We start from the raw sequence: 27143 nt of genomic DNA, 5'->3' as shown, positions 1-27143 counted from the left end.
ATCGAATTTAGCGAAGTCCCACGGACTCTCGTCAAGCTTTGAGAAGCCCTTGGGAGGACTCGACCCTCCCCACGTCATCGATTGAACTCGTTCCACAGTCTCAACGACCTTGTATTCTTCCCTCACGGTCCGGTTCCTGGTCGCGACAGGAGAAGGAGGAATGAAAAGGGGGATGCCGATTGATAAAGCGGCAATGCCAGCCAGGAGAGATATTGAAAGTAGGGGAAACACGGAGAACGTTTCCGAGGTATGCATACACTGAAGAGAACGCTGCGAGCCCGGAGGTTGAAGCGAGTCGTCTTCATGTTTTGCATGAGGGAGAATGTGCACCGTACTCCTTTTTTCGGAGCGGGGCGCTTGGGTAGGGATACCGCGCTCAGCTCCGAGCGATTTGTGAGTTGGTATGCGGGGCGTAGGGGAAGGGGCGCGTAAGACTCGTAATGGTGAAAGTAGCAGCATTCCAATGACGAGCAAGCTTCCGACAAACCTAAGGCATTCTCGTCACATCGACTGCTTGTGACGAATCGAGACCTCGCAGCGAGAAAGTTCATCGGAGAGAAGAGACGAAATCATTCTCGCGCACCATTCTCTCTCGTGTCCCACCCCCTTCCCAGACCTGGAGAGAAAGCTCAGAGCCCGCACCTTCCCTCGCTGCAGGAGAGATGACGCGCGTTTCTCGGTGATTGTATGTTTTGTATTTGCAATATATACAGTAATCTTCATCCAATCTTGCTCGATATGATCGTTCAAGCCCATCTCGACTTCTTCTTTTTGTTTTCGTCTGTCCCTGGCATTTCGCTGGAAGCAGGTGGTGGTGGAGGAGGCGTCGGCTGCTGGAAATGCGATCCTGCTGAGCTGTTCGTCGAGTCCGAAGCTGCTCGGAACTGCGTTCGGAATTGTGCCTGGAACGATCAACGACTAGCTTGAATGCGGGCACTCCATTCAAATGCACCCAATCTAAGAGCAGAACGACACCGAGTGAAAATCGAGCGCAATCGGAAACATGATTATTGGTTCGTGTCCTACGGGAACTCCGTGGTTCCGCGAGGTTTAGTAGTGTCCGAAATCGAGTCCAGCAGACCCGGGAACTCACTCCGTAAGCCGCTTTCATGACAGCCAATCTGTTCACCGGCTTCATGTCACCGGAGGTTTGCTGAGCCGCGAAACTTTCGCTCAGCGATGGTTGCTGGGGCTGGTTGGAGGAGCTTCCTTGGGATGAGCATCCTAATCCCGGTCTCTCCTTTGATTTCATTTCGAGGTGTTTGCCTTTGCCCTGCTTGAAGCGCGACTTTCTGAACCACTGGCTCTGCATAGCGAGATCCATGAGATCTTTGGGAACCTTCTGGTTGGCGCCCTCGAGATTCCTCACGAGGTGCCCTGCGAACTCCTTATCCTTTTCAGAGAATAGCGTATACGCCAAACCCTTCTGTCCAGCACGGCCCGTCCTTCCGACGCTGAAGGAGAAAGAAGGAACTGTTTCAGGGGAAGCGCCACTGTCACGAATTGATCGATTATCTCAATATCCGCGTTCACGATTCTCCGGATGCGCCTTCCTCTCTTACCGATGAGTATGAGTATCTATGTCCCGAGCCGTATCGAAGTTTATCACCGTCCTTATGTGACTTATGTCTAAACCTCTCGCACAGACATCAGTTGCGACGAGAATCGGGAAATCTTGACGTTTGAACGCAGCGATCAGCTTCGTTCGCTCGCTCTGATCGATGTCGCCGTGCAGCATACCCACTGGATGACAGAGAGAAATTTCACAAATTAGTTACATGAGCCGTTCGTGATGCTCGCAGAAAAATACATGATGAAGGAAATAATACTCCGTGACATCATTGGGGGATCCGGACGGTGACCCGCCGATGAATGCTCACGTTTATGATCCCTTTGTTTCAGTTTCTCGGCAACGATTTCGCAGCTCGCTTTCTTGGTGACGAAGATCAGTACGCTTCCTTGACTGCAGAAACCGACGAGATTCTCGGCCAGCCAGAGGAATTTCTTGTTCTCAATGTCCTTCAACTCTTTGTCTTTGATGAAAATCATCATTTGCGTGACGTCCTCGGTGGCTTCACCCACGTCGCCCTGGATGATCTTGACTGGGTCCGAGAGCACGTCTCGCGCCAGCTTCTCGATTCTTTTCTTGAATGTGGCACTGAACATGAGACATTGTCTGTCCGGTCTCACGTGATTGCAGATCGACCTCACCTAGAGAAAATAAACTTCGTCAGGGTCTTTCGGCATCGTTCGCCATCCCAAGGGTCCCCGGAGTACCCATCGCGCCGGAGAGCGCTCAGTGAACAATATCTCACCTGAGGTTCGAATCCCATATCGAACATCCTGTCCGCTTCGTCCAAGACGAGGAACGTCACTCTCTCGAGATTTGTGGCTTTCATTTTGATCATATCGATCATACGGCCAGGAGTGGCTACGACGATTTCGGCTCCCTCAGCCAACGCTTTTGACTGTTCCCATTTCGATCCTCCACCGAAACAGCACGCAACATTTACATTATAGACCTACGGTTCAATCATGAGCTTCGTCAGGGGTAATCTTTGGGAAAGCTCAAGATTTACTCCCCTATGATTAAGGTCGAGCTTTTCGGAAAATGCCGGAATTCCTCACGCGGATTCCGATGCGAAATTTTTCTTTCTCCTTATAGGGAGCGTACCTTGGCGAATTTCTTCGCTTCAGTGTAGATTTGCATCGCGAGTTCTCGGGTCGGAGCTAGGATCAACCCGATCGGACCTTCACCGACTTTCAGCTCTGCCTGATCCATGATGTGTACAAGTATGGGGATCAGGAATGCAAGAGTTTTTCCGGATCCGGTCTTGGCGATTCCTGGAAGATTAGTCAGTGAGCGTCCCGAGTCATTTTCCATTTTCTTCGCAAGGAACCTAACTCCGGTATCTGTTGAGCTTAAATGGTTTGACTCACCGATGAGATCTCTTCCATTGAGCGCTAGGGGAATCGCTTGTGCTTGGATCGGAGTAGGCGTTTCATAGAGGGCTTTGCGGACAGCTTTCATGAGGTTCGCGTCCAGGTTCATGTGAGCGAACGAAACTACGGGTTTTGAGGCCATGGCTCCGATGACTTTGATCCCGAGCGTCGTTCGGAGCTTTTGGACCTCATCCGCCGTTAGGTTCGAAATTTCTGGGTGTTCTGTCCCACGGGAAAATAATAATCCATCAATGGATATCATTGGTATTCCGGAGGGAAATATCTTTCGGCCACGCTTGCCCGCTGCTCGCGGTTGAATTTCTCAGATATAGACCCTCTGCGTTCTAAGGCCTGGTTTCGACCACGTACCGTCATAAAAGTTCTTCTCGAACGGCTGATATTGAATTAATGAGTGATCTATGGCAGGCAACGGATCGATCCATTTGCTCTTGAGCGGCGCGATCGGATTTCCGTCCTCGTCGTATTCTAGGTCCAGATCATCCTCATCAGCAGCGGTACCAGCTAAGGGATTCTCCTTCATGAATTTGTAATAACTCTCCTGCAATGGGGGACTGATGAGTTCCGCTGCCCTCCAACTCGTCCGGGATTGGTGAATCGCTCCATCAATGGAGAAAGACGTACCTCATCGTCCTCGGCTTCTATATCGTCCCGGATTCCCCTCTTAGACGTTTTTGTGGTGTCCTTCGGTTTATCCTGCTTTTTCATGTCTTTGCTAAGATCAGCCATGAAGGCGTCTAACGGATCTTCTTCGTCATCAGAGTCGTCGTCCCTCGCCTGCTTTTGAGGTGTTTCATCCTCGTCCTCATTCCAGTAGCTATGGAAGAGGAAAACGAATTCGTCTAAATATGTCTGAGGATAGAAAAAATATCAGCCAGATGCTAGCGCTTCTCTGAAACTCTTACTCTTCTTCGGTTCGAGGCTTATTGATGAGTTGATCGTAACTCGGCATTTGATCCATTGTCTGTTGGATTTGAGTCTGCTTTGTGTAACCTTTAGTCGTTGGAGCCGCTCTGGACACTTGCACCGGAGGCGCGACCGCTCTAAAGTCTCGCGAGCTGCCGGAACTCCCAGAGGATCTACCGTACGACGAGTAATTCCCTTCATCATCGTATCTCCGGCCTCTGCCAGACATCATCCAGGGAAATGCACCTACGAGAAACGGATCTCTGTGAAGCTCGCGGTTGAGGTACCCTATGGTCCGTCCTCTCTGAAATTCACGCGGCATAATCTACAGCTAGCCATTCGAATCTCGAGTCGAATCGAAGCGACAGAATTCAAGTTGAAATCGGAAGCTGGGACACAGACTGCCACAAGAAACTCTTAGCTATGCTTATGACGGCCACGGTAGTCTTATGGCTGATGAAACTTTTTCGGGGTGATTCCCACTTGCACGGAAAAGGAATGGGGTACAGAAATTCGGTCCGGAAATATTATTCGGGTGCCGGATTCGTTCCTTGGGATACAGATTCCTCAGAGTATTCGCTCCGCCGCTTCATCCGGGCTCTGATGCCGGCGTGAGATTTCCAAAGATCCCGTTGACTCCATTTCTGCGAGCGGCGTCTCAGAGGAAGACCGCGCACGTTCTTCCGTCCAACATGAAGCTGGAGAACCTATAGAATTGGACAGAGGACGACGTTCTGCCTCGTATCTACATACCTTTGCCCTTTCGCAGACAGGTGGAATTTAGGAGGAATTCGAGCCTTCTCGTCGGCTCCACACAAGTGTAAAGTGGGGATTGATTGCTGGGTGATCACTGTGTTCCGAAAAACCCGGCGAATCGCTACTCCATGTTTCGGATACTCTCCTGGTGTGGCGGTAGTGTATCGGTCGTCGCGGAAAGCCGCCACTAGTGTTTTGTAAACAAAAACTGGCGTCTGTCTGGGACAAGTTGGAGAGATTCACGGCACACGGTGAAGAAGAGCTGCTGGGAAGGGTTCTGTTCTCCCATCCTTATTCGATAAATTGATTCTCGAAATTTCCGATGTCTGGTGCCAGCAGTGTTCTCAAGGTGAGTCGATGGAGACGGAGGATCTAGGTCTTGGGCCTCTGGGGGATGCTCGGGAGGAAACGGAATTTCCGACAGAGCGGCGACAATTTGGCACAAATGAAGGTCAATAATTGAGGAAGGTAGAACACCTGTTCCGGATGAAGAGTCCGTGATATCGATTCTGGTGATTTCGGGACCCCTCGGAGGAAGGGTCCCGGGTACCGAGCACTCATGGGCTCAAGTCCACATTCCTGCCCGACTATTCATCTCTGCCGTCTGCCGGACTCGAGGGAATATTCAGCTCATAATATGAAGCCTGACAACTGATTAGTCCGCAATCGTGCTCTCGATAGAGAATTGTCTATCTCAACGTAAGTTCCTGATTTTCCCCCGCAGGCGTTGCGGCCGCATATCCCGATGATTAAATTCCGCAAGGGAGGCCGAGCCGGTAAGTTTAGAGAGCCTTTAGAGATCCTTTGGACCATCAGCGACTCACTCAATGCCGTTCCTTGTGTTCAGCATTCCGTTCCTTTTTCTTTTCATTCTCAATGACGACGACCGTGTGCCACAGCTTCATTTTCAGTGGCTCAGTCGGATCAGAAAGTTTCCGCCTCTGTCGGCTCCTCAGCCCGGGGCTCGGGAATAGAAGAGAATCTTCTACCTCGGAGATACGCTCGACTGCCGCTAGAAGAACAGGAAGCAGAACTCGTGATGGTGAGGGTCCCATCGTGAGCTCGTGCGCAGCGTATGCCGTTCGTCAGAGGAACCTATTAATCTAACCGTTGTGACTTTTCAGAGTGGCGGAGCGTTTTAGGGGCCGGGCGATAGGAGCTAGAAACACTCACGGCGCACCTGACCGACTGGGGACTCGTGAGACTTTTGTAAATAAAACAGGAAGTAGATTGTTCCAATTATTCGTTGAGGATTTTTCTCATGCCTTCGGTCGTTAGCGGGAAAATCATTCCCGTGGACGAAACCCCCTTCGGACATTCTTGGAAAAATCTTAGTAAGGAAGTTCCCTCTATTCAATGTTGTCCTGCTCCTGCTTTCGGAGACGGTCGTCAGGTCCACACGAGCAGGTGAACTTTATTACAATTGTGCCGCGAAACGTTCAAGTAAATATACATGAGTATTATGTTAAATATCACAGAATCGAGCCTTCTCAACCGATCACGCCTTGGCTGGCAGAATATTGATGTTGTCCTCGGTCGTGATGTCCTCCTTGCGCGCCTTGCGCGTGGGACTGTTGTCCGCTCCCTTTCGCATGGGAAGCTGATCCCTCCTGACCGAAAGATTCTTTGTTGTGGAAGCTTTCTTTGCTGCCCGACGATTTCACGGAACTGTGACCCTGATTGAAGTTTGATGCTCCTTGACCAACCGAGTGCCCGTTCGAGTGGAGACCTTGCTGATGAGACCCGACCGAGGAGGAGCTCCCGATGGCTCCGAGTCCTCCTCCAAAGGAGCTGAGATGCTGTCCTGAGCTCGCCAGATTTGAGCCTTTGTCGAAGGCTCCGACATTCGAGAAACCTCCAGAGCCTTGATTGAGAGAGCTGTCAGCCGAGTGCGAGAAGCTCTCTCTGCTACCGGAGGATTCCTTGTTCCCGAAGGTCTTCGCTGCCTGAGTTCCATGATCGTAGCTTGAGCTGCCTTGAGCGTGGGTAGCAGCAGCCTGCTGGGCGCCCTTGTCGAAGGCAGATGCGTGCTGGGATGCCGATCCTACGGGAACAATCGCCGCTCCCAGAGATCTGCCTCCGGTTGTGGCGGGCGCAGCGAAGACAGCGGAGAGGAGAGTCGCAGAGCAAATGAGGATGCGCATGGTGGAGATCTTCCCGGGTTGTTGTTCGACTCTATGCAGAAGTGATACTCTTCTCCGAGCTCGTCGCCTTTATATCAGGCATCGAAGCTCTTGTCTGACGCTCACCTAATCAAACGTATCGAAACCCCTCTCGGAGCATTTCTCTCCTTCTCCGCTATCTTACTCTTCAGAAAGCTCGCCTTGGCTACCGAGTGTGACGTCATATTTATTTATTGATGATAACAGCGGAGGGGGATCACAGATCGCTAAAAATGACGTAATCTTCCAGTCGATAAGAGCTCCGTTCCCGGAGCATCATACGTTGTCATCATGACCTCATAGAGATCAAGTTCAGCCGCTGCTCGTTTTCTTGGATTCGGGTGAAATCTCTGATTGACTGAGCTCGAAAATGAAGATTATTTCGCACTTTCAGAACCAGACATTTATTTTCGTGAACAATTTCTTCATGCAGTCTGCGCATACGTATCATCGTACCGCTTGGGGAAGGAGTCTTTACGAACTTCTACTTCACCCATCGCGATGCCTGATTTCGCCTTGCGTAACTTTCATTTCAACTTTCACAGCTCTAGTGAGCGAACTTCAAAGTCTCAGAAATGCTCATTCGAGGATATGGAGCGCAAAAATTATTAAATTCGCGCTATTGGGATATCATCCGTCTTTTCGTATGTACACCGCAATTGAGATAATTCTCTCCTTCCGCTGGGGCTTCTTGCGTGCAGATGAAAGAGAACAGATTCGTTCAGTCAAAATGGCAGTGATGCGTGACCGAATCAGGTGAGTCACTTCAGATCGTCGTATGGGACCCTGGGTTCCGCATCGGTCACATCCTAAATTCTATGTCCCTCTCGATGTTAACGAACTTCAGTTGTTCGGTTGGTCCGTATCTGTAAACAGGGGACGATCTCATCAATGGACCTCTGTCTGAGTTTTCACTCCCATCAGATGATTACGATATCGTCACCTGGATCGAGATGCTCACCTATAGTCGAAAAACAACTCCTCTCCAGGAAGTATGTTCCGATTCGCGAAAATGCCTATGCGGTGATCTCCGTTAACCATGAGAACTTTCGCGTAGCAGTTGGGCTGGATCGAGTGATTGGCAAACCGGATTTTGTTGCCTTTGCGCGTCGCGTCAACTACGTACTCGCTGTTCAAGTTGAACAGAAAAGAGCACATGTACTTGTCGTATACTTTCCCTCGCCTATCGGCTTCGTCCTGGGAGATAATCTGGAACGAAGCGCAACGTTTCCAAGTCCAAACTTCTCGGTTCAACCATCGTTCTTTCAAATTGGGGCCCCGTCCACACGATCAGTGATATGGAGGAATGAAGATCGAAGCACGGCGCTCACCTCTCCGCAGTACTCGGATATGAATTCATTTTTAGCCGCGGCATCCTTCAGGTAGATTCCCCAGCCAGCGATATCGCTCGGAGCCATCAGCAGATGTTTTCGCAACCCTCGCTGGAGGCAAACGTTCTTGCAGGTTATATTGGCTACAGCCAGCTGATCCGCGCCGCAGGCTTGGCACAAATCCGGGTCGCACTCTCGAACAGCGAGATAACAAGGGCATTGCTTTGTGTTACACTGTGCTTTGCAGCGACAACCCGGGAACCTGCCATGGGTCAAGAAAAATTGGTTAGACTATTCCTACTCGTAACCTTGGAACACTTTGTCGATGATAATCTACGAATCTATCGGTACGATATCTGGAGTCCATTGAATATTCCGATTCGATCCCCTACCGATGAATGCAATCGGGAGCGCAATGACAGAATTTCTCGCAGAAGTTGCCCACTTGAACACACTGACAGTTCTGATCGCAGAGCTGTCCTGGATGCTTGCAGGGAATGTATTGGCAGGCGAGGTTGGATCCTCCATTTTTCACTTGGAACTTTCGGGAATGCGTCGACCACAACTTCTGCTTCTTCTTTTTCTTCTGACGTCTGCTGTCATCGTCCTCTGGGGGCGCATGCTCTTCGGACTGCTCTATCAGGGCGAACGTGTAAACCTGAGCGCAAGTTTTTGAGACAAGTATTGCTGACATGGCGCAATAATTCTTGTAAAACGGTTTCGATAAAACTCGAAACATCGACATTTCGGCAGGACTCCAGCTTTCTTCTAGCTCCTTGGCAGTGAGCTGACTGTGAGGATACGACAGACTAGTGCGTTCCGAATCTGCTGAAAAAATGAAGAATCCCGGTCATTCATCCGTCCTCAGAGCTTCGTGAGATCTGAACGGAGGATCCACGAAAAAAAAGAGAAGCGCGGTAAGCTGACAGGGATCGAAATGAAATTCTCGGCGTATCAAGGCGTCTATCGGTCCGAGACGGTATCTTCGACCTAAGGTGTGGAGTTCAGCCTAGAGGATTGGGTTTTGCAGAGGCGCGTGCTGAAGGATTACGACCGAATTTCATTGCAATCGTGCGCGCGTCTGTGTACCTGAATCGTAACTGCACGATGGTGCTCGATGTGATTTTCTGCGATTCGTAGAGCGAAACTGTCGTTCTAGGATTGATAACAATATCCGAGGTTATTATCTCTTTCTGTTGCAAGGTGCGGTTGTCGAAATGATGGATTTCTAGGGGCTCGGGGGAAAACGGGTGCCCGATCATGTTTGTCTAAGTTTTGGGGCGCAATGCTGAATCTTCGGGATCCGAGTCAAGACCCGCGACTTTACGACCGATCAAGGGCCCATCCAGGGCATCGAGCCATCCAGGTTGGGGAGAAATCAAAACCTGTCCTCATATTTCCGGAATCGAGTTTGTGTCTCATATGAAGGCCTTCGTCTATTGCTCCGCTGCTAGCCTTCGGAGTTTAAGTCCCGCGTGAATTATTCGACGCCGCTGCCCCGCTAAGAGCATCAGGAATCATTAAAGACTTACTTGCTAACGAGTTGACAGTGATTTTCTGACGTTGAACGCCGCAATCACTGCTGTCTTCACTTCCTTCATTACCGCTATCATGTCCCTTCTCCTCCATGCCCTTCTGAGCACCTTCGATTTCTTCCCTCGCTCTCTCTTCTCGTACACCGGTCAGGTGCAGGAAGCATTTGTCGCCGCAAGCTTCAACATCCACTTTCATGTCGTAATACCTTCTCTTGGGTTGCGGATACGAGGGTAGCGCTGCAATACGAGGTTGAAGTTTTTCAAAAATCAATCCTGACGGAATGTCCGTCCCAGGAATATGCCGAGCACCCCCTCCGCTCCGAGCGCTTGAAGGCCGGCTACTGAAGTGGCGATGACCCGCTATGCACCGAAGGAACTCACAGTGCAAGAAACAATCGTATTTGTAGCACCTCCGGCAAAATAAAGCTTTGAAGGAGTGCATGCTCTGGTCTCGTGGTACCGAGAGCGCGCCGCAACCGTCAATACTCGGAGTGCACTGTCCGACCGGTACTTTCGGGCCCTTGCCGGTCAGCTGGCGGTACTTCTCCAGGAGATCATGGGGCGAAGCAGCCAGAGACGGACACATCGACAGAACGCACGCAAACAGGTATTCGGGTGGATCCGACGAATTATCTTCTAGCTCTGTGGAGAATGGCTTTTAGAACTCGATACAGCCGCGACGGAAACGTTAGGGTAGAATTGAACTGTCTGAATTAAGAATACTGAAACCCATTCGGAGGCGCTCACGGTCGAAAACCGTACCTTTTGGTGTATACATAGTTCCCACATCTTCATAGTTCATCAGGGCGTGGACCAGCTCGATGAGCCTTTCATCGTTCACAGAGTTTTTACAGTCATTGTCGCCGTGAATTCTGCCATCGTAGTTGCTTATCAGTTCTTTTATGAACGTGTCGTCCTGATCATCGCCCATGTAGGGAATATTGTGCAGAACGGTTTCGTCTTCAACAAGGAAATTCTGTTGGGTCGGTGCCCAGATGTACATGTTAGGAATCGACTGCACCGCATTCATGAGCCTACAAGGCACCGTTTTCTTGGGTTCGTTCTGAATTTCTATCGAAACCGTTTTGCCGAGTTTGCCTTGAGATGGCATTTCGGGGAACGACGATATGGGTCGTCGTGTATACTTCTTCACAGTCCTCGTTGCGTCTAGTGTACTCTGAATATATCTGCAGTTGTCGGAGTATTTTTCCTGGGATAGAGAGGGACCGTTATTAGCGAGACGGGAAGGCCGGGAATGCAGCATAACCCGATTGGCACGATTTTCGTGGGAGGAGTCCTCACAATGATTTGCTGAGTCCTCATTTCTTTATGAGCTGTCAGGATCTTCTTATACTCCTGTTCGACCCGTTTCTTGATTTTGAGCGGAATATCATACTTCGAGATGTCCGCTTTCTCCCGTCGCTCGGGCCTACCGCCATTCTTCGTCTCCTTGTCGGCCAACTGCGACAGTCTCCTACTGCTTCGGCCCTCCATAACAAGCTGGTCTGTCGAGAGAAACAAACGTTTGAGATCCAGAAGAATATCATAGATTTGGAAGCCTCGCCGGGAACAGGAGCCCTTTCGTCAATGCTTCCCCGTGTGCCCGGTACTCCCCGCTGCGTGGTCAGCAGCTAGCCATTGAACAATGAAAATATCGACGAACGAGCCTCGATGCGAGGACACGACGAACTTCTCTTCCCTTAAGGGAGCTAGAGAAGAATGCCGCACCCCTAAGAAGAGCCACGTTGGAGCTCCCCCTCTATAAACAGATTCCCCCAAGGAGTTATTGGTACCTCGCGACGTTCATCATGCATAATGCACATGGGTCTCCCTACGGATTTTTCGGCATTCTCGCGCGGTCAGATTCTTTTTCGCAATACTAGCCTTTTATCGGGAGCTCGATTGTGATGATGACTAACAACTAGGGAAATACAGTGGTATTTCGACTTACGATCGTCTCGACTTACGAACGATTCGACTTACGATCTTTTTTTGTAGAAGAATTTGTTTCGACTTACGAACGATTAATTCGACTTGCGTCCAATTTTTCGGGACGAATGATTCGCGGTTGTCGCTCGACTCGCTCTGAATCAATATGTACACAACTAATGAACTGAGGTTTTGTTGTCGATAAATACACATTTCGCGGTCCTTCTACTCCGCTCTGAGCTGATCAATCGCCCCACAATGGGCTCCCATGAGAAATTCTGTTTCGACTTGCGATCGGTCTCCGGGAACGGATTAAGATCGTAAGTCGAGGTACCACAGTATTATACCGACGGTTCAAGTCCTGTAGGGCTTGGGTAAACGGAGAGGCCTTGAATCTCAGATCTGGATTCGAATGTTCCCCGATCATCGAAGTGCATACTTTTCCATGAAGTCGAAAGCATATTTCGTTGCATCCCATCGGAAACGGCTGCTATGCTTCCCCGTGAAAAACAGAATTGGATGGAGAATCCCACCGTCCCTCGCTCACAGAAGTCTTCTCGAATTCTGGCAGATCGTCAATGATCTCTGTGCCAGCAGACGAGCATGGATGCAAAATCGAGAACAAGTGAGATTTCGCAGCTTCGGGAATCGAAGCTCGAGGCCCGGCATCCGATATAGCATTCACTTCCACGATGATTCAGCAGCACCGTTTTGTACCGCTCAAATATTACGTATAATCGAGCGGTTCCGCGAAAACGAGCTCCGGAGGGACTCAAGTCTTCGACCCGGAATCCCGCTCCTCTCCAGTTCTTTCTCGGCTGGACTCAGCTCCGAAGCCAGCCACGAAACCCCCCCTGGCACAGGAAGGAGCTCGCGTCTGAAGAAGAAATCCCCAAGCGTTTATGGCCTTCAATTTCATAGGCTCGTCCCATCATTCGCCTCTCAGCTCGTCGTGCAGGGTCCCAAGCGACCCATGAGAATGAGAAGTACTCACTCGGATCACACGCTTCACCTCAGCATCCAATCAATCATCGCTATGAGCAACAATCAATCACCACCCGGAGTGATCAGCACACGTGGGCAGATTTATGAATAACTGCAACATAAAACAATCATTCCAAACTCAGCTGGACGGGATAAAAAGCTGTTGGGGAGCACTCCAGCTAGATGCAACGGCGAACCCGCCGACCTGTCCGCTAAATCAGCGGCACGTAGCTCCTTTTCTCCGATTTCGACAGGATCCCGAATCGGAATATTATTCGGAACGTGTGAGGGCTAGGATGTTAGATTGCAGGAAGTTCGCGTAGAGGGGGACTTGAGACGATTTCGTTCGTGGCAGAAGAGAAATCAGAGAATTTCGGTAGGATTGGACTTCTCGGAAAGCTGGGCCCCTGCCCGCTGCTTTGGCGGCCCGCTCGTGTTTGTCAACAAATCGGGCGGTCTGTGAAAAACGTATTGTTCACGCTTTGGAGCGAAATTCTGGCGGTGCTTTGACTGATAGCGGATAATTGCGGATTGTACGGCGAGCTGTGACCATCGAGTTATGCCGAAGAGGTGAGTCAACAAATCAAGGCATCGAGGATGCAGAACGCAACCAGGGGTTCCGAACGACTGGAATCAGATGCCGCCCCTGTCACTCCCGCTGTGAAACGATCGAAGTTATCATACGCGTGTTCTCGACAATCAGGGCTTCTGCTCGTGAAATTTGTTTACTCTCCAGTGAGTGCATGAATGCTGGAATATGATCGCCACGAGAACTCTCTCGATCATCTCATGCGATTCTCGTGGAGTCATAGAAACTGTTCCGAGCGGATGGGGTAGGGGAACGCGCATCCCGACAATTACTTAATCTCTATGAATTACACTGAGCGATCCGCCGGGCTCGATCGATGTCAAGGAGCCAAACGGTAGGCCCCCACAGTTAGAAACCTCCCCTTGTCATACGGGTGAGGGCTTTCGAGAGTGGTATCCGCGGACCCCCGCACAAGTGCTCCAACCGGGGAGGCTTGCCGAATGCGAAAGCATCCTTGTCAGATCGAGATTTCACGGGTGATCCGTTCTTTGTAGGCGTGACGATTCCTCTTCATCCTCTGATGGAGAACCGGATCGGAAGTCATCGAAGAGGGCATCAAGCTCAGATACATCGAGGAGCGCAACTCCTGAACGGGCGGCACGCGAACGCACAGTAGATAGCGGCTCAAGCCGGAGAGACGACTCCCGAGACACAATCACTCGTGAAAGAGACAGACGGTACGCCAGGCATGCAGACCTCTTGAAGAGTAGAGAAGGCTGAAAAAGCGGGGAACCTGAAAGTGTGCTTGGCATGGGAATAGTTCCTGAAAGAATGAGATGCTTTCACATTCGGTGATTTTGAGAGGTCTAATTCAAAACTCTCGTAGGGAGGATCGGAATTGACACAGGGAGCGGGAATCAAATTATGTCGAAACATAGTCGATTCGGTGCTTGGTCGTTCCGCATTGGAGGAGCTAAACGATGGGAATCGTATATTGCAGCTACGCTGAGGAGCGAAACGCCGACCGAGACCGCGGGCGCTGTGAGGAAATAATTTGTGTTCGGACAGAATCGGCAGCGTCATCGAGAGAGACATCCGTGAGCAGACGTGGTACTTCACAAGAACGTGAGAGTAGCGAAGACAAGAGTCAGAAGGCTCTGGCGAAATTGAAAACGATCAACGAAAAGTACCTCGAAATGACGAAACGTAAGAAAAACGAACTAGGCATCTATTACATACGGGTGTATGATAAATATCAACCCTTCTGGGAAAATGTGGAAACGTTCCATGGCCAATGATGTTGACATTTATTCAGCCTCCATTTGCCTCTGTGGTAGCTTCCGAACCCGTTGACAATTATTCTCTTCCCTCTATACAGGAAGGCCGAGTGCGGACGACGCGCAGACAGCGGTCCGGAGTGCTACCGAATCCGGCGAGCATCCCGATGTACTCCAGCTCCAGGCGGCGGAAAGCGAGGGCGAAATCGACGACAAGCCACAGCCATCAGCAGAACAGACCGAGGCACCCAAGAAAGTCCGAGGAACCGTTGCCGATTCCCCCTCCTCTGGTAGCGAGAGCGGTGACGATACCGCGCCAACGCAAGACACCACTGCTCCCCATGGAAACAGAACGCACCGGAAGCGCCGCCGATCGACGAGGTCGGAACCCAAGGAGGAGAGTGACAGTGATAACAAAGATTCGGATCAAGAGAATCGGAACCGGAAGAAAAAGAAACCCGCAAGGGGAAACCGCCAACAAGATTCAGAGTCCGCCAGCGCGACAGATGACGAGCGGAGCGATTCCGATAAGCGCATGAAGTCCCGCGTGGTTATGGTCCCCCCAAAAGCTCCGCCGGAGACTGAGCCACCGAAAAGAAAAGCGCTGGACCCCATGCTGACGCGGACCGGTGGTGCTTACATACCACCGGCGAAGCTCCGGGAAATGCAGAGGCAGATCACGAATAAGGGAAGCGTTGAGTACCAACGTATCGCGTGGGAAGCACTCAAGAAGAGCATAAACGGTCTTGTAAACAAAGTTAACGTCTCTAACTTGAAAGACATCGTGCACGAACTTTTCCGCGAGAACCTCGTACGTGGACGCGGTGTCCTGGCCCGATCCATAATGCAAGCTCAGGCTTTCTCGACGACATTCACGCACGTTTACGCGGCCTTGACGGCTGTCATCAACTCCAAATTCCCCCAGACCGGAGAGTTGATCCTGAAAAGAGTGATACTCCAATTCAAGAGAGGCTTCCGCCGGAACGACAAGGCCATGTGCGTTGCGGCGGTGAAATTCCTCGCTCATCTTGTGAATCAGCAAGTCGCCCACGAGATTTCCGCTCTCGAAATCCTGACGTTGCTCCTGGAGAAACCAACCGAAGACTCCGTCGAGGTCGCGATCGCTTTCCTGAAAGAGGTGGGACGGAAGCTCACCGAAGTTTCCCCGCGAGGCCTCCTCGGGATCATGGAAAGTCTCCGCCATATTCTCCACGAGGGCAAAGTAGATAAACGATGTCAGTACATGATCGAGGTCTTGGCTGCGGTTCGTAAGGATGGCTTCAAGGATCACCCGTCGGTGGTCCCGGAACTTGATCTCGTCCAGGATGAAGATCAATACACTCACGTTATCACTCTCGAAGAAGTCAATGACGGCCAGGACGGTCTGAACGCGTTCAAATTCGATCCTCAATACGAAGAGAACGAGGAGAAGTATCAGGGCATATATAAAGTCATCATCGGCGAGAGCGGCTCGGAGAGCGAAGACGGATCCTCGGGATCGTCCTCGGACGACGATTCGGATGAGGAAAACGCCGAAGCGAAAGCGGATCAAATCGTCGATAACACCGAGACGAATCTCGTTGCTCTCCGACGGACGGTTTTCCTCACGATTCAGAGTTCGTTGAGCTTCGACGAATGTGTGCATAAATTAATGAAATTGCGCATCCAACCGAATCAGATCCCGGAAATGTGTCACATGATTCTGGATTGTTGCTCCCAGCAGAGAACCTACGAGCAGTTTTTCGCATTGGTCGCTCAACGTCTGTGCCTCATCCGGAAAGAATATTTGGAGCCCTTCTGTGAAATATTCGTCAACGCCTACGAGACGGTCCATCGTCTGGACACGAATAAGTTACGAAACTGTGCGAAATTCTTCGCGAGTTTATTGTTTTCTGACGCCATCCCATGGCAGGTCCTGTCTATCATCAAACTCGGGGAGGAGACAACCAACTCTTCCTCGAGAATTTTCATCAAAATCCTCTTCCAAGAATTAGCGGAATTCATGGGTCTGATGAAATTGAACGAACGAGTGAGAGACCCCACCCTGCAGGAAGCCTTCGACGGGCTCTTCCCCAGAGATTCGCCGGAGAACACGAGATTCGCCATCAATTTCTTCACCTCCATAGGGTTAGGAGGTCTCACGTAAGTTTATTTTCATTTGGATCGGTCCCGCAATTGGGACGGGCCGTAGATTCCTTCTTCTCTGCGGAGCCTCTCGGAGGAGTCCAAATCTGCAATCACAGGTGACGTCAAAAATGTTCGTGTTCTTATTTTCCAGCGATGACTTGCGTAATCATCTCAAGACCATGCCGAAGAAGCCAGCAGTCGCACCGGTCCGTCCGTCCCCGTCCTCCTCATCATCCTCTTCGTCGTCATCATCCTCTTCGTCGTCATCATCCTCTTCGTCGTCGTCCTCGAGTGATGACGATTCGTCGTCGGGATAGGAGTAACCCTGAGAACGCGGCATGGATACAGTAATCGAGAAGGCTCGTCCTCAGAGCGGGCCGATGCTAAAAATGTTCGAGCAGGAGATGATAAACTTGTGAAATATTGACCGATGTATGTACATAATAAATCCGCGCTAAGAGCTTTTCAGCTGACTGCATTCTCGACGAGAAATTCCTGGAATAGTTTTCCTGTAGCTCATCGGGAGATCGGAATCCCGCAAGCGATGTCGAGGCTACCGGATTCGGCTCCTTCACGTTCCCGCCCCATCAAGTTATTCGATCGGCGGAAGGCTCAATTCAATTCAGAGCGAGTCTCTGGTGATAGCTCGACGCGAACCTATCGCTCCTTCTGTGGACTTTCATCGTGATCTGTGTCGACCGATGCTCTCCGTGCTTGTCGTGGCTGACCGATCTCTGGTCTGCACGTTGGCGATTTGCTCGGAGTTTTGCTCGACACCCACCTGGCGGAGGCGGTGTCCACGCCTTTCGAGTTTCCACAAAAGTAGGAAAGAAATCGATTATTATCGATGGTCGTGTCGTCACGTCGCCGATTCGTGGAAAACAGGTCGCTCTCATAAGGTAAGAAAACGGGCTACGAATAAAGTCAGGATGATATATTCTCAGATTCTTTCTCAAGAACGTGTTCCGGGTCGAAAATGCTGGCATTTTCGGGGGAATGCCCTATGTCACGGTCACGCGAAGAAACCGAGAAACTATATCCATTAGAAAGACCGACAATATCCTGTGTATTGGAGCCGGGGCCGGGTATTGCACGAATCTGACACGGAATCGTCGAAGCTCTCTCTTTGGTTATGCTAGGTGAAAGCCAGTTTCTCAGTAGTACGGAGGCCTTTCAAGATGTCCTTGATGAGGTCGCTGTGCGATTTTCGCGGGACGTCTCTAGGTCTCCTGTCGACGAGCTACATCTCTGGCTCGGGTTCGATGGGCCTCTGCACCATGAAGACAGCGTTGTCCCACATCCAACTGTGTCGAGCCATTCGCGAGGACTCTGAACTTGCCGAAGTGGCAACAGCGAACGGCACTCGCCGCTTTCGAGAAAGATCCGTCGAATCCGATGGCACGGAGCCCGAGGACAAACGTTTGCGGGATAAAGGAAAAACCCTGTCTCACGGAAAGATCCCTCAGATCGGTGCCGAAGGGGGAACTGAGCATTCCAGGAGCAGAGCTCTGAAATTAAAAGAGTGTTTCTATCAGCGAATCTGTTCTCGGGAGCTTCCCCAGCAGGCGACCCCGGAAATTTTAACTGGAGACATTTGATCCCCAGTGAGCCACGGAGTGATTCCCTGCGAACTCCTCAGATTCGAAGCAATGTCCCTGAATTCTTAACTCCAGCAAGTTGAGGATCATTACCCCCGGAGCAGCCCAACTCTTCATTATTCTGCTGAGCTGTGTCATCCAGCTCCGTGCTACCGGATGCGAGAGATCACGTTCCCAAATCGCGAGCTCTCGATCAGTCCCCGGCGAGCCAAAGCTGGCCCGCCGTCCCGCTCCGAATGAAACGAACAAAAAATAAGCCCTGGATTTCCCCTGTAGCACCCGGACTATTGCCATCGATCCCGGACTAGTCAAGCTCGCGTCAAAAGAGGGACTTGATCTTGTTCTCGAGCGGTTCAGCAGACTGACAAGGATCCATTGCTATGACTCACTCGAGTGGATCGACTTTCAACTCCAGATATGGATTTCTTCAAAGTACCGTACAATTTATACCTAGAGGAGAAAAGTCGTTCGCTGTGGAGCTGAGATTGTCCTTCGAATGAAGCACGACGATCTCTCCGAGGTGACGGGAATCCCTGAAGGCCTTCGCCTAGAGATACAGGTATACAGGTAGACATAGAGCTTCTCCAAGGCTGCGGCTTGTGCCGTTGCATCGTTTCTAAGAGACACATGTAAGTAAGAATATTCATTTATTTTCGTAAAAAATAGAATCAGTTGTTTAAGAAAAACAGAGAGGCTCAATTATTGTCCATTTAAGACGGTTTCGTCACTGGTCTCAATTTTGTCAAGTATTCTTTGACTTTCGGGTAAATCTCCTTTGACTTCGTCCCCGAGAATTCCTGCAGCAGATTTTTCTCACGGTAGAAGCTCAAGACCGGGGCGGTTTGGTTCCTGGAAGTCGAAAGGACTTTTTCATTCTCGCCTGACTGGCCTCTATTTCTCGATCGACGTCCGCATTCGAAGTATCGGAGGAAGTTTTCGAGAAAAAGGCACTCCTCACCTGTAAGTGTCCAAACGAGCTCTGACAGTCTCGGGCTTATCGTCGGGCCTCTGCTCGAGTGGTTCGCCAGTCACGTCATCCTTGCCCTCGATTTTCGGAGGACTGAACTGCAAATGATAGGTCCGTCCGCTGCCAGGATGATACCAGCGTCCTGCAGAAGAGCATTGAGCAAATGAGCATGGGAACGAGGTGGTATTCCCCATTCGTCGAGACAATCGAGCAAGCGCCCAAAATCGTGAGCAGGAACCCGAGAACGCCCCAGTCTTCAATTGTCTGAAGATCACCTTGAATACGATCCATGATTTCCTTTTCCGGAACGTCGAGATTGATGCACACATCGAGTTTCTCGAACTTGTGCAAAGATTCGGCTTGAGGAATAGTGCGCGGGAAGCCGTCGAGGAGGTAAGATTGGTTTCGGAGACTCGTGGAAAGCTCTTCGAGAATCATCTTCGTCACGAGATCATCCGGGACGAGGAGACCTTTCTCTATGTACTGGGATACCTCCTTCCCTGGAAGAACATCAGTTGGAGTTCAGGGGAAACGCTGGTTATTGTAAAGGATGACAAACTTCGATGGCGCATTTAAGCCTAATCGGAGACATTTTCCACGAAAATCGGCTCGAGCAATCCGGCTTCCGATGTACCATCACCGGGGTGACAGCGCGAGATGGATTTGAAAGACTAGAGAAGCTCCGAGGGTCAGGAGATGAGCTAGCTCGATCATGGCATCTCCCGTTGCATAGGATGGGACTACGACAAGCGTGACGCTCTTATCTCTATATCGTAAACAAGAATCAGGAACGATCCAACTCGGTCGTCTTGGACTCGAGGGCAAAGACGCGATTGGCGAGAGAGACGACTCACCGATCGCCGTCTGATCCTTGATGTTCTTCCGCAGGAGGTCCCCGGCTGCTAAATGCTTCAAATTGAAATCGTTGACAATCCATTCGGAAATTGTTCCCTTCCCGGAGCCCGGAGCTCCCATTATCAGTGCCCTGGAAGTAAAGAAAAAACATTCTTGGGAGGCGTCGATCAGCTGGCCTTCCTAGAGGGAGCCCGGAACAAGGCCGAGAATCCGAAACTCGAGCGCGAACTTATCGGAGTCACGCATGCGGCTCGGGACTTCCTTCCCGTTGAGAAAGCGCCCGAGGTTCTGATGAATCTCCCTTCACTCGAAAGCTCGCCGAATTTTCGGAGAGTCCCGGATCAAACTACGCGCATCGCGATTCAATAATTGTTCAGCAGAGGCCGACCCCCCGACTCCTGATTATTGGGAAACTATTTTCTCGCATTCACCGGAATACGGAAGGTTCATGAAACTTCAGTAGGAGTAAGTCCTTTAGACTGCACTTGGAACTGTCGACGGGCAAAATTCCGAGAAGCGTGAGCGCCGTCAGGGAAACTGAGACCCGGACACGAGAGCCCATCCCTTAAAGACGATGGCAAGAAGAGCATTGTTCCAACAGTGTGTTGAGTCTTGCGACTTATATTCTGCTCGTCCGGCGTTAAATTCACAAGATGCAACGAGACCGGCGATCGATAACCGATGTCTGTAAGATTCCGATCGATCCGTCACTGACCTGAAGGCTTTTTGGATGCTCCCCATGTTTGACGAAGCTTTGTCCGATTTCCCTGAGATCTATCAGCAAGCTCCTTAGATGGCCTTGTCTGCGTTTTAAAGGTGAAATCGGTGCCGTCTACGGATGCCTGTGCCAGCAAGGAATCGAGGAGCCGCCTGTGGTACTTTCATGATGCTGTCGTGGGTGTGATACTAGATGTGATACGAAAGTGAATGGTCGTCATCCTCGGAAAAAGTATCCTTCGATGCTATCTCTCCCGGTGGCGATGAAATCCTCATGAACAAGTTAGTTGGGGCGGATCACTCGAAGCGGGAGATATATGAAGCTATTGATCCTCATCACAGTATCTGTATCGGGGCCGTATCGAGGAGATCATCACACGTGTTCAAATATGGCAGCCCACTGCGTGCGCGATCTTGGAGGACTCACTGAATCCATCGTTCGATTTCACCATGTAATCTCCAGGAATTCGAAGACTCGTTGTGTATAGGAGATGTCGCTGCCCGTGGCGAGATTCTTCACGGGTCGTCCGACAGGGCTCTTGCTGTGTAGACAGATGAGCGAGTCGGGAGAGAAAACAAAGTGAGTACCACATGCCTCTTTCGAACGCTCTCGGGAGCTGGCGTCATCCGGAGCCGCGGTGCGCGGTTCCCGCTCGGAAGCGCCCAACTCGAAAACGATTGTCTTCTCTGTCTCTACTGGGAGCTTCTTCATCTAACACGATTGCTGTCCTTGCAGATACGGCACCGACTACGTCAAACCAAGGTCAAAGCCCCGTATATATCTCGCTCGCAAGTTCCTGGCCTTTGTTGAGAGCTACGAGGGTCTTATGAAGAAACATGCGCCGAAAGCATTCGAGGTTTACAGCAATCTCTCTACGGGTGGGGTTCTCTGCACGCTTATTAGCCGCATATCAGGATTCCCATAGCACCTCCAGATCGCGTGGATGGAGTTCTGAATTTTTTCCAGGGACCAAGTTACTCTATAAGGAGGTTCAAGTTTATTTGAACGTCTCGAAAAGACTCAACGCGGGCCAGCCTGCCAGCTCTCTGACTCGCAAAGAGCTGGAGGTCTACTACAGAGTGAGTCCCGAATTCCGCCTGCCTTGTCTCCGTCTCGGAACTTATATCTGTAGCGACAATCCATGACGCTCTCCGAGCCGTTGCTGGTTAGGAATTGTCTATGAGAGAATCCGATTTTCCAGGTGCCAAATGACATCGTGCACGTGGCACCAGCTCTAGTCATCGCCGCATTACCGTTTACCAACTACATCATATTCCCGCTCTTGTGAGTTGAATTCTGCAGAATCTGCACTCCCAGAGCCTCCCCCCTCTCTGAGGAACGACGATTCTCATTCCTTCCCAATCTGATGTGGGTTCCGATAGAACGATGACTATATGCCGCGGAAGATTGATAGAGTGAGCCGCTCCCGTTCATCATTGGCGCAATGAATGGAGACATTCCGTTCAATATCCACTCAGGTACTTGTTCCCGAAGAAACTCCTATCTCCGCAATATTGGACGAGTCGACAGCTCCGTTACTTCGAAGTTGCAAGGCATCTGGAGAGGGTTCAATATCACGATAACGTGCTCTGGCATTTCGAGCGCGGAAACATTAGCGATGCTGATCTCAAAGCTAGAAGTCTTGAAATCGTGTCTTTGGTGAGTTCTGAACGCTGCCTCTGGGCTATAAACTAGCTGTCGCTACGGCAGAAGTGCCGCGAGGTCGAGCTGCTCCGCTTCACCCGATAGATACCGATATCGAGATTGGAACCCCGCCCGAAGTGGTTCACAGCATTCTTGATAGGATGTTGTTTGAAGTTCTTCAGACTCCAAGAGACGGAGGGGTGGCGCCAAGCCTGATGTTGGATGGCTAGCGAATCATCCACACAGTGCAGCACCAAGGTATCGAATCCCCAGCACCGCCTTTGTGTCCACAAGCCGAGATCCCACCTGAGCGGTTGACAGGGAGAGACGGTTGCCTGGGAAAAGGATCCTCCCTCAGTCCGCAATTTGATAGATTGCGAACGGATAGTTTGATATGTAGCTCTCTTTCTCAATAATTTGCGGCAAATCTCGGCGATTCGTCTTGGGACGACAGCATCGGCTTTTTTGCAGTGTGGGATCAATTCTGAGATTTTGATGAAGTTTCCGGTGGGGGTACTGATTGATTGGTCGAGCCTCTGCCACTCGACGGGGAAAAACTTCTGCGTCGGCGACAACCCACGGAACCTCTCGGACCTGGACTCTGACCCTGCGTTGTTCTGTCAGCCAGAACTTTCTTCTCCACCTCGATTGGCTTCTGCTGTCAAGCCAGGTTTCTCCGGGAGATCTGGCGCTGTTTTCCCCAGAGGAACTCGGCATCTTGGCAGTTTGGGTCTCGATACCTTGATCGGAGCCTCTGACGAAAAAATCGAAGAAGTCTCACTATCAGACGAAAACATTGAGCTCCGACCAGAGTCAATAATCACTACCCTATTCGAATTCAAAACCTTCAGCATGCTCCCCTTCGATCCGTCCGGGATCATGATACAGTAAAAGCCCGTTACTACGAGCACGAAGGGACCGACGAAACTGGTTCGTTGTACCGAATTTTCGCTGTAACGAATGCCGCTCAACACTATCCCTATGGCGAGCTGGCCAAAGGAGGAAAAATTCCATGTTCGTTGTACCGAGAAATTCGTTGTTATGGGGGTCGTTATAACGAGCTTTTACTGTATACTGGGGAAATCGTCAATGGGAGCCCGACATAGCGAATGGAAACTCCTCGAGGCGATTCGCCGCTCCCGATGGATGCCGGATCGGGTTTCCGGTAGGAAGTGTTGTTCCCCGCTCACCTCCGCGGCTGGACAAATGAAGCAACCCATCAGTTCGATTGTCCCTTCAGGGGGAATATACGAAACGTTAAATCTTAAGAACGTATAGCTCACAGAGGAATGCTCGTCCGAGAGTTCCTTGTACCGATACTATCGGCAGCTCTCATCAACATGTATAGAGCGACGAAAGACACACTGAATCTCAAAACATCTATCAAATGGACGTACCACGGAACTCATATATTTTTCACCCTCTTCAGTTCGGTGAGATTAATGTCGTACGCCTCGATCCGCTTACAGCTTCGCTCTGGAAAGCAGCCCAGTATCGAAGAAATTCTCGCAATCAAACCTTTATTCCAAGATGGAGGAAGTTTCGCGCTGCACAACCTCGGCTACGGGCACTTGGTGAGTTCTAACTTCTTTCCGAAACCTTGTGATTATCACTTTTTCTCCGCTCAGTGAATCGGTGCGGTCGACGAGTCCTCCTCCTGGCTCATTCGCTCCGCCAGTCTCTCGTCGAGTGGAGCGACGAATTCTTCTACGACAACGGTTGAAGTCTTCTCGTCAACAGAGTGGATACCGACAGTGCGCCGGCGCATATAGAGGAAATAGGATCGAGAATATATTGGTTAGAAATGTCTCATGTCGGGAGCAGAAATATGCTCATGATGAAGATCGATTGTTAGATCAGGATTCAAGACGTCCTCTGAATTCCCAGAGACCCAGATCTCAGAGATCGCACTCCAATTTTGCCTGAGCCATGACAAGTGGAGCCTCCCTTGGGTCCGAGGGTGATTTTTTGAAAAAGACATACGCCGAAAATTTTCCTACAAGCTGGACTGGAATCTGGGACATCGCGGAGCTTTGGAGACCTAATTCTCCAATTTCTGGCAATTTCTCAGGAGTTGCTCCGATCCTCTTTCGCCAGAGCTCACTTCAACAGCGACGGACGAATTTCAGGAACAGCTTATAAGCAGGCTCTATCCCGCTCCCGTTCTCGGCATAGAGGAGATTTCTCATTCGTTTTCTTGAGAGTTCAAGATGTCCCCGCGGAGGACAGAACTTTCTGCCATCCTCAAGATTTGATGAGCCTGAATTCTGCGTTGACGCTGTGTAATTAGGTGAAATCTTCGGCATCGGGTTCGGAAGATCCAAGCAGGATTGATTGTTCGATTGATCAGTTGATCAGTCGAGTGAAAACATCCATTACCATCTCTCGATGTTTATGATCTCCTTCCTCGAGGGAGTTATTTCATTGAGAACTTCGAGAATCTTGAGAGAAAATACAAAACGACTTCCGACGTCGATGCTGCCGACCGAAGATCAAGTTCGTGATCCGGCAGCAGCAGCAACCGCGGTTTCATCGGCTCCGCTTGATACGGCCGGAATCATTTTTCATCTTGCAGAATAGACGAACTTGTTATTAAATGTATGGTGATGAGAGACGGTAATGCGCTACTCCGCTGTTCTTGGGGACGTTTATAGCTGCTTGCCCGATTCGCATTGGCTCCCAACTTGTTGTTTCCGAGGCAGCGGCGGCTTCAGTATAGGAAAAAATAACGCCACGATGGAGATGGCTGGATCGTACATTCGATCATTATTTCTGTCGACAGCTTCTGTACACTTCACCGCCTCGATTATTTGCCTGAGTCCTTGGAGCGATCACTCGGAGGAAGGGTCGCCGGGAAGGAGAAAGAATAGAAACATTATACATTCCGATGAGTACCGACGAATTCTCGCAGCATCAAACTAGCTCGTGGTCTTCTCGCCTGCGCTGTTCGCTGGGGTCACGGTGTGCGGCGTCGGTATCGCAATTACCCGGACGATTTGTGACCATTACCCATTACTTACAATCACGGTTTCGCTCGAATCCACGGTCGCCGCTGGGTTCGTCGATTTGTGTAACAACTCACTCGTCGCATTCAGTTCTCTTGTTGCTCCTCCGAATTGTCTTCTTCTGAATGCTTCTCTGAGCGGAGCTCAAGACCAGATTCATCCATGTTCCTAACGCTCCCCCTCTTCGCTGACGGGCTCTGCGCTGCCTCCGGTGCGGAACTCCTGGGGGGCATCTTCTGTTCGGGAAGCGGGCCCTAGGCTTCGACTCAGCACCGATTGTCGGGAATTTCTCGGAAACTTTTCCAGCCTCTTCCTCCACGCCTTCGGCCCGTAGGAAAGAAAGACGAAAATTCGTGATACCGCTAGACTCTTATGACGACCGTCGTTCACAGAGAGCTCTATCGTTGTCCCACGGCATTCGTTATGGAGGTATCATGCCATACGGAAAATCTTGGAGGTTCGGAGGCTACCTCTGGGAGATGGACAGAGGACTCGCCAAAGAAAGCATTGCACAGCTACAGGACGACGACCTGCAACAATGCTGCTTCATGCGCGGTTTCAATCCCGTCGGTCTGAAGAGAGTCGAAGCGGAGCAGTATCTCGATACATGGCTGCGAGTTTCACTGGAACTGAAAGGTTGGTTCCCGGACCGGTGAATGCCAGCATTTTCTCAAATGCATAACCAGTCAGAGTAGACGAACTCTGAATCACTCTTTTCACAGATCGCGAGCTTTCCTTGTTGCTGCACTCGCCGATATTGTTGGCATACAACCACAAGAACAACTACGGAATCAGCTTCCTGTGAAGACTTAGGATTCGGAAGGATACATCGAGATTCGTCGGAAGCTGTCTCACCTACAGTAGCTTCTCGGAATCCTCTCGTTTGGTCGTTCTTCTTTTGTGACAGAAGATCCCTCGACTTCTCGAACGAGCGACTTATTGGTACAGAAAACACGGAATGTTCCGTGGAACTGAATTTTTCCGTGAGGCCGAAACCCAGACGAGACGTCTGCGCCGACGGTAGCTGTTCCTGTCGCTGGTACAACATCGATACCACGAGGGAATTCTTGTGAAGCTCAAGTCTAATGGCGGAGATACTTATTTATTCTTCCACGAGATACACCGGATTCCAGTGTATACGAGGTGAGGTCCCTCGAGGGGCGCTTGTTGTAATATATAAAATGGAGAGAGAGAGGGCGGAAGTCAGATCGGACCTGTGTTCCTGAGCGAGTGAATAAACCATCAACTTTCGCTCTCCTGAGTGCCGCTGAGTTAAGGGAGTTCGTGCATGCCCATAGATGACGAGAGGTCCCGATTTAGAGATAGGATCATACCCTATCTCCATTATTTCTTCATATCCTAGAAGACCCTATCTCGACAGCAGCTTGCCGAAGAGTCTGAAGATTTCTGTTAGAGGCTGTCCATTCCGGTCCGGAAAGCGCAGGAGCCGCAACTGGGCCCGACCAATACTAATCGAAGATGACTGCATTTGATATCCGGAGCCTTTTGTTTCTTGAAATGTGTATGTGAGGGTCGAGAGCCCTGCAGGCCGCGTCGGAATCCAAGCCCCGGGCAAAACAGACACCAATCGCTGACAGAGTCTCGCGGCTCGATCGTCGGCGTCGTGAAGATCCAAGGGGACCGGATCGAGACATTCCCGAGTCAGACTCCGTTCGACGCGGAGGGATCATGGCTACAATAGCGGGCGAAGGAGAAATGAATTGGCGAGTCCAGCACAGCTTGGGGTAGTCGAAGATCGGAGATCAGAAATGTTTCGACTGACGGATTTCCGAATAGTCTGTATGACATGCACATCCGCAAGAACATTTACTCACGCCGGAAAATCACCTCGTATAGTG

General features: G+C 50.6%; 6 protein-coding genes and 1 long non-coding RNA gene across 8 annotated transcripts; 3 read left to right on the top strand and 4 right to left on the bottom strand.

The window, feature by feature from the left end:
* Positions 1 to 679: 679 nt before the first annotated feature.
* Positions 680 to 4721, bottom strand: LOC100908147 (ATP-dependent RNA helicase DDX42). The gene is made up of 11 exons (XM_003748318.1): positions 4621 to 4721; positions 3867 to 4113; positions 3586 to 3778; positions 3313 to 3502; positions 2941 to 3165; positions 2675 to 2844; positions 2316 to 2522; positions 1881 to 2211; positions 1563 to 1743; positions 1094 to 1454; positions 680 to 902 (listed from the first exon to the last, which is right to left on the bottom strand). The coding sequence occupies exons 2-11, from the start codon at positions 4097 to 4099 to the stop codon at positions 747 to 749; spliced, it is 2247 nt and encodes a 748-aa protein (XP_003748366.1). The 5' UTR covers positions 4100 to 4113; positions 4621 to 4721; the 3' UTR covers positions 680 to 746.
* A 119-nt stretch (positions 4722 to 4840) lies between these two features.
* Positions 4841 to 5867, top strand: LOC100908007 (uncharacterized). Of its 2 annotated transcripts, none has more exons than XR_145710.1 (4): positions 4841 to 4972; positions 5348 to 5399; positions 5523 to 5665; positions 5748 to 5867. It is a non-coding gene; the product is annotated as an uncharacterized LOC100908007 (long non-coding RNA). The 2 variants fall into 2 exon arrangements; XR_001951237.1 differs by having other exon boundaries at positions 4867 to 4972; positions 5535 to 5665; positions 5748 to 5833.
* A 246-nt stretch (positions 5868 to 6113) lies between these two features.
* Positions 6114 to 6767, bottom strand: LOC100907868 (hornerin). Its single transcript, XM_003748317.2, has one exon. It carries the CDS (start codon positions 6765 to 6767, stop codon positions 6114 to 6116), a length of 654 nt encoding a protein of 217 aa, XP_003748365.1.
* Positions 6768 to 7368: 601 nt separating this feature from the next.
* On the bottom strand, positions 7369 to 11793 carry LOC100908755 (histone-lysine N-methyltransferase EZH2). The gene is made up of 9 exons (XM_029112868.1): positions 11670 to 11793; positions 10954 to 11156; positions 10414 to 10861; positions 10018 to 10293; positions 9649 to 9888; positions 8509 to 8944; positions 8117 to 8378; positions 7747 to 7994; positions 7369 to 7651 (listed from the first exon to the last, which is right to left on the bottom strand). Exons 1-9 carry the CDS (start codon positions 11791 to 11793, stop codon positions 7588 to 7590), a joined length of 2301 nt encoding a protein of 766 aa, XP_028968701.1. The 3' UTR covers positions 7369 to 7587.
* A 1220-nt stretch (positions 11794 to 13013) lies between these two features.
* ncm (pre-mRNA-splicing factor nucampholin) lies at positions 13014 to 16857 on the top strand. Its single transcript, XM_003748407.1, has 5 exons — positions 13014 to 13134; positions 13648 to 13830; positions 14094 to 14299; positions 14472 to 16512; positions 16649 to 16857. Exons 1-5 carry the CDS (start codon positions 13124 to 13126, stop codon positions 16812 to 16814), a joined length of 2607 nt encoding a protein of 868 aa, XP_003748455.1. The 5' UTR covers positions 13014 to 13123; the 3' UTR covers positions 16815 to 16857.
* Positions 16858 to 18725: 1868 nt separating this feature from the next.
* On the bottom strand, positions 18726 to 20822 carry Ak3 (Adenylate kinase 3). Its single transcript, XM_003748316.2, has 5 exons — positions 20633 to 20822; positions 19917 to 20047; positions 19338 to 19562; positions 19054 to 19204; positions 18726 to 18944 (listed from the first exon to the last, which is right to left on the bottom strand). The coding sequence occupies exons 1-5, from the start codon at positions 20656 to 20658 to the stop codon at positions 18806 to 18808; spliced, it is 672 nt and encodes a 223-aa protein (XP_003748364.1). The 5' UTR covers positions 20659 to 20822; the 3' UTR covers positions 18726 to 18805.
* Positions 20823 to 21183: 361 nt separating this feature from the next.
* LOC100908475 (LETM1 domain-containing protein 1) lies at positions 21184 to 26553 on the top strand. Its single transcript, XM_018641384.1, has 8 exons — positions 21184 to 21214; positions 21371 to 21513; positions 21602 to 21714; positions 21837 to 21919; positions 22114 to 22294; positions 23749 to 23853; positions 25677 to 25920; positions 26007 to 26553. The coding sequence occupies exons 1-8, from the start codon at positions 21189 to 21191 to the stop codon at positions 26087 to 26089; spliced, it is 978 nt and encodes a 325-aa protein (XP_018496900.1). The 5' UTR covers positions 21184 to 21188; the 3' UTR covers positions 26090 to 26553.
* Positions 26554 to 27143: the final 590 nt, after the last annotated feature.

Source organism: Galendromus occidentalis, unplaced genomic scaffold (assembly GCF_000255335.2).
Source record: "Galendromus occidentalis unplaced genomic scaffold, Mocc_1.1 scf7180000077530, whole genome shotgun sequence".
NCBI classification, from domain to species: Eukaryota; Metazoa; Arthropoda; class Arachnida; order Mesostigmata; family Phytoseiidae; genus Galendromus; species Galendromus occidentalis.
Note: the sequence above shows the minus strand (reverse complement) of the source record. Positions and strands in the feature narration are given on the sequence as shown.

Bases quoted from the DNA above. Each gene is read 5' to 3' on its own strand.
- LOC100908475 (XM_018641384.1), top strand. From the start codon at position 21,189: ATGAGCGAGTCGGGAGAGAAAACAAA. The intron at 21,514-21,601 runs GTGGGGTTCTCT...AATTTTTTCCAG, and splicing joins TTACAGCAATCTCTCTACGG to GGACCAAGTTACTCTATAAG. The intron at 21,715-21,836 runs GTGAGTCCCGAA...CCGATTTTCCAG, and splicing joins AGCTGGAGGTCTACTACAGA to GTGCCAAATGACATCGTGCA.
- LOC100907868 (XM_003748317.2), bottom strand. From the start codon at position 6,767: ATGCGCATCCTCATTTGCTCTGCGACTCTCCTCTCCGCTGTCTTCGCT.
- LOC100908755 (XM_029112868.1), bottom strand. From the start codon at position 11,793: ATGTGTATTTATCGACAACAAAACCTCAGTTCATTAGTTGTGTACATA. The intron at 10,862-10,953 runs GTGAGGACTCCT...TCTCTATCCCAG, and splicing joins TGAGGACTCAGCAAATCATT to GAAAAATACTCCGACAACTG. The intron at 8,945-9,648 runs GTAAGTCTTTAA...TCATTTTTTCAG, and splicing joins CACTGTCAACTCGTTAGCAA to CAGATTCGGAACGCACTAGT.
- ncm (XM_003748407.1), top strand. The intron at 13,831-14,093 runs GTACGCCAGGCA...CGTATATTGCAG, and splicing joins ACTCGTGAAAGAGACAGACG to CTACGCTGAGGAGCGAAACG. The intron at 14,300-14,471 runs GTAAGAAAAACG...CCCTCTATACAG, and splicing joins GTACCTCGAAATGACGAAAC to GAAGGCCGAGTGCGGACGAC.
- Ak3 (XM_003748316.2), bottom strand. From the start codon at position 20,658: ATGGGGAGCATCCAAAAAGCCTTCAG. The intron at 20,048-20,632 runs GTCAGTGACGGA...CTTTACTTCCAG, and splicing joins AGCATCCAAAAAGCCTTCAG to GGCACTGATAATGGGAGCTC. The intron at 19,563-19,916 runs GTGAGTCGTCTC...ATGTTCTTCCAG, and splicing joins CAAGGATCAGACGGCGATCG to GGAAGGAGGTATCCCAGTAC.
- LOC100908147 (XM_003748318.1), bottom strand. From the start codon at position 4,099: ATGATGTCTGGCAGAGGCCGGAGATACGATGATGAAGGGAATTACTCG. The intron at 3,166-3,312 runs GTACGTGGTCGA...CCCGTGGGACAG, and splicing joins CGAGAAGAACTTTTATGACG to AACACCCAGAAATTTCGAAC. The intron at 2,523-2,674 runs GTACGCTCCCTA...ATTGAACCGTAG, and splicing joins AAGCGAAGAAATTCGCCAAG to GTCTATAATGTAAATGTTGC.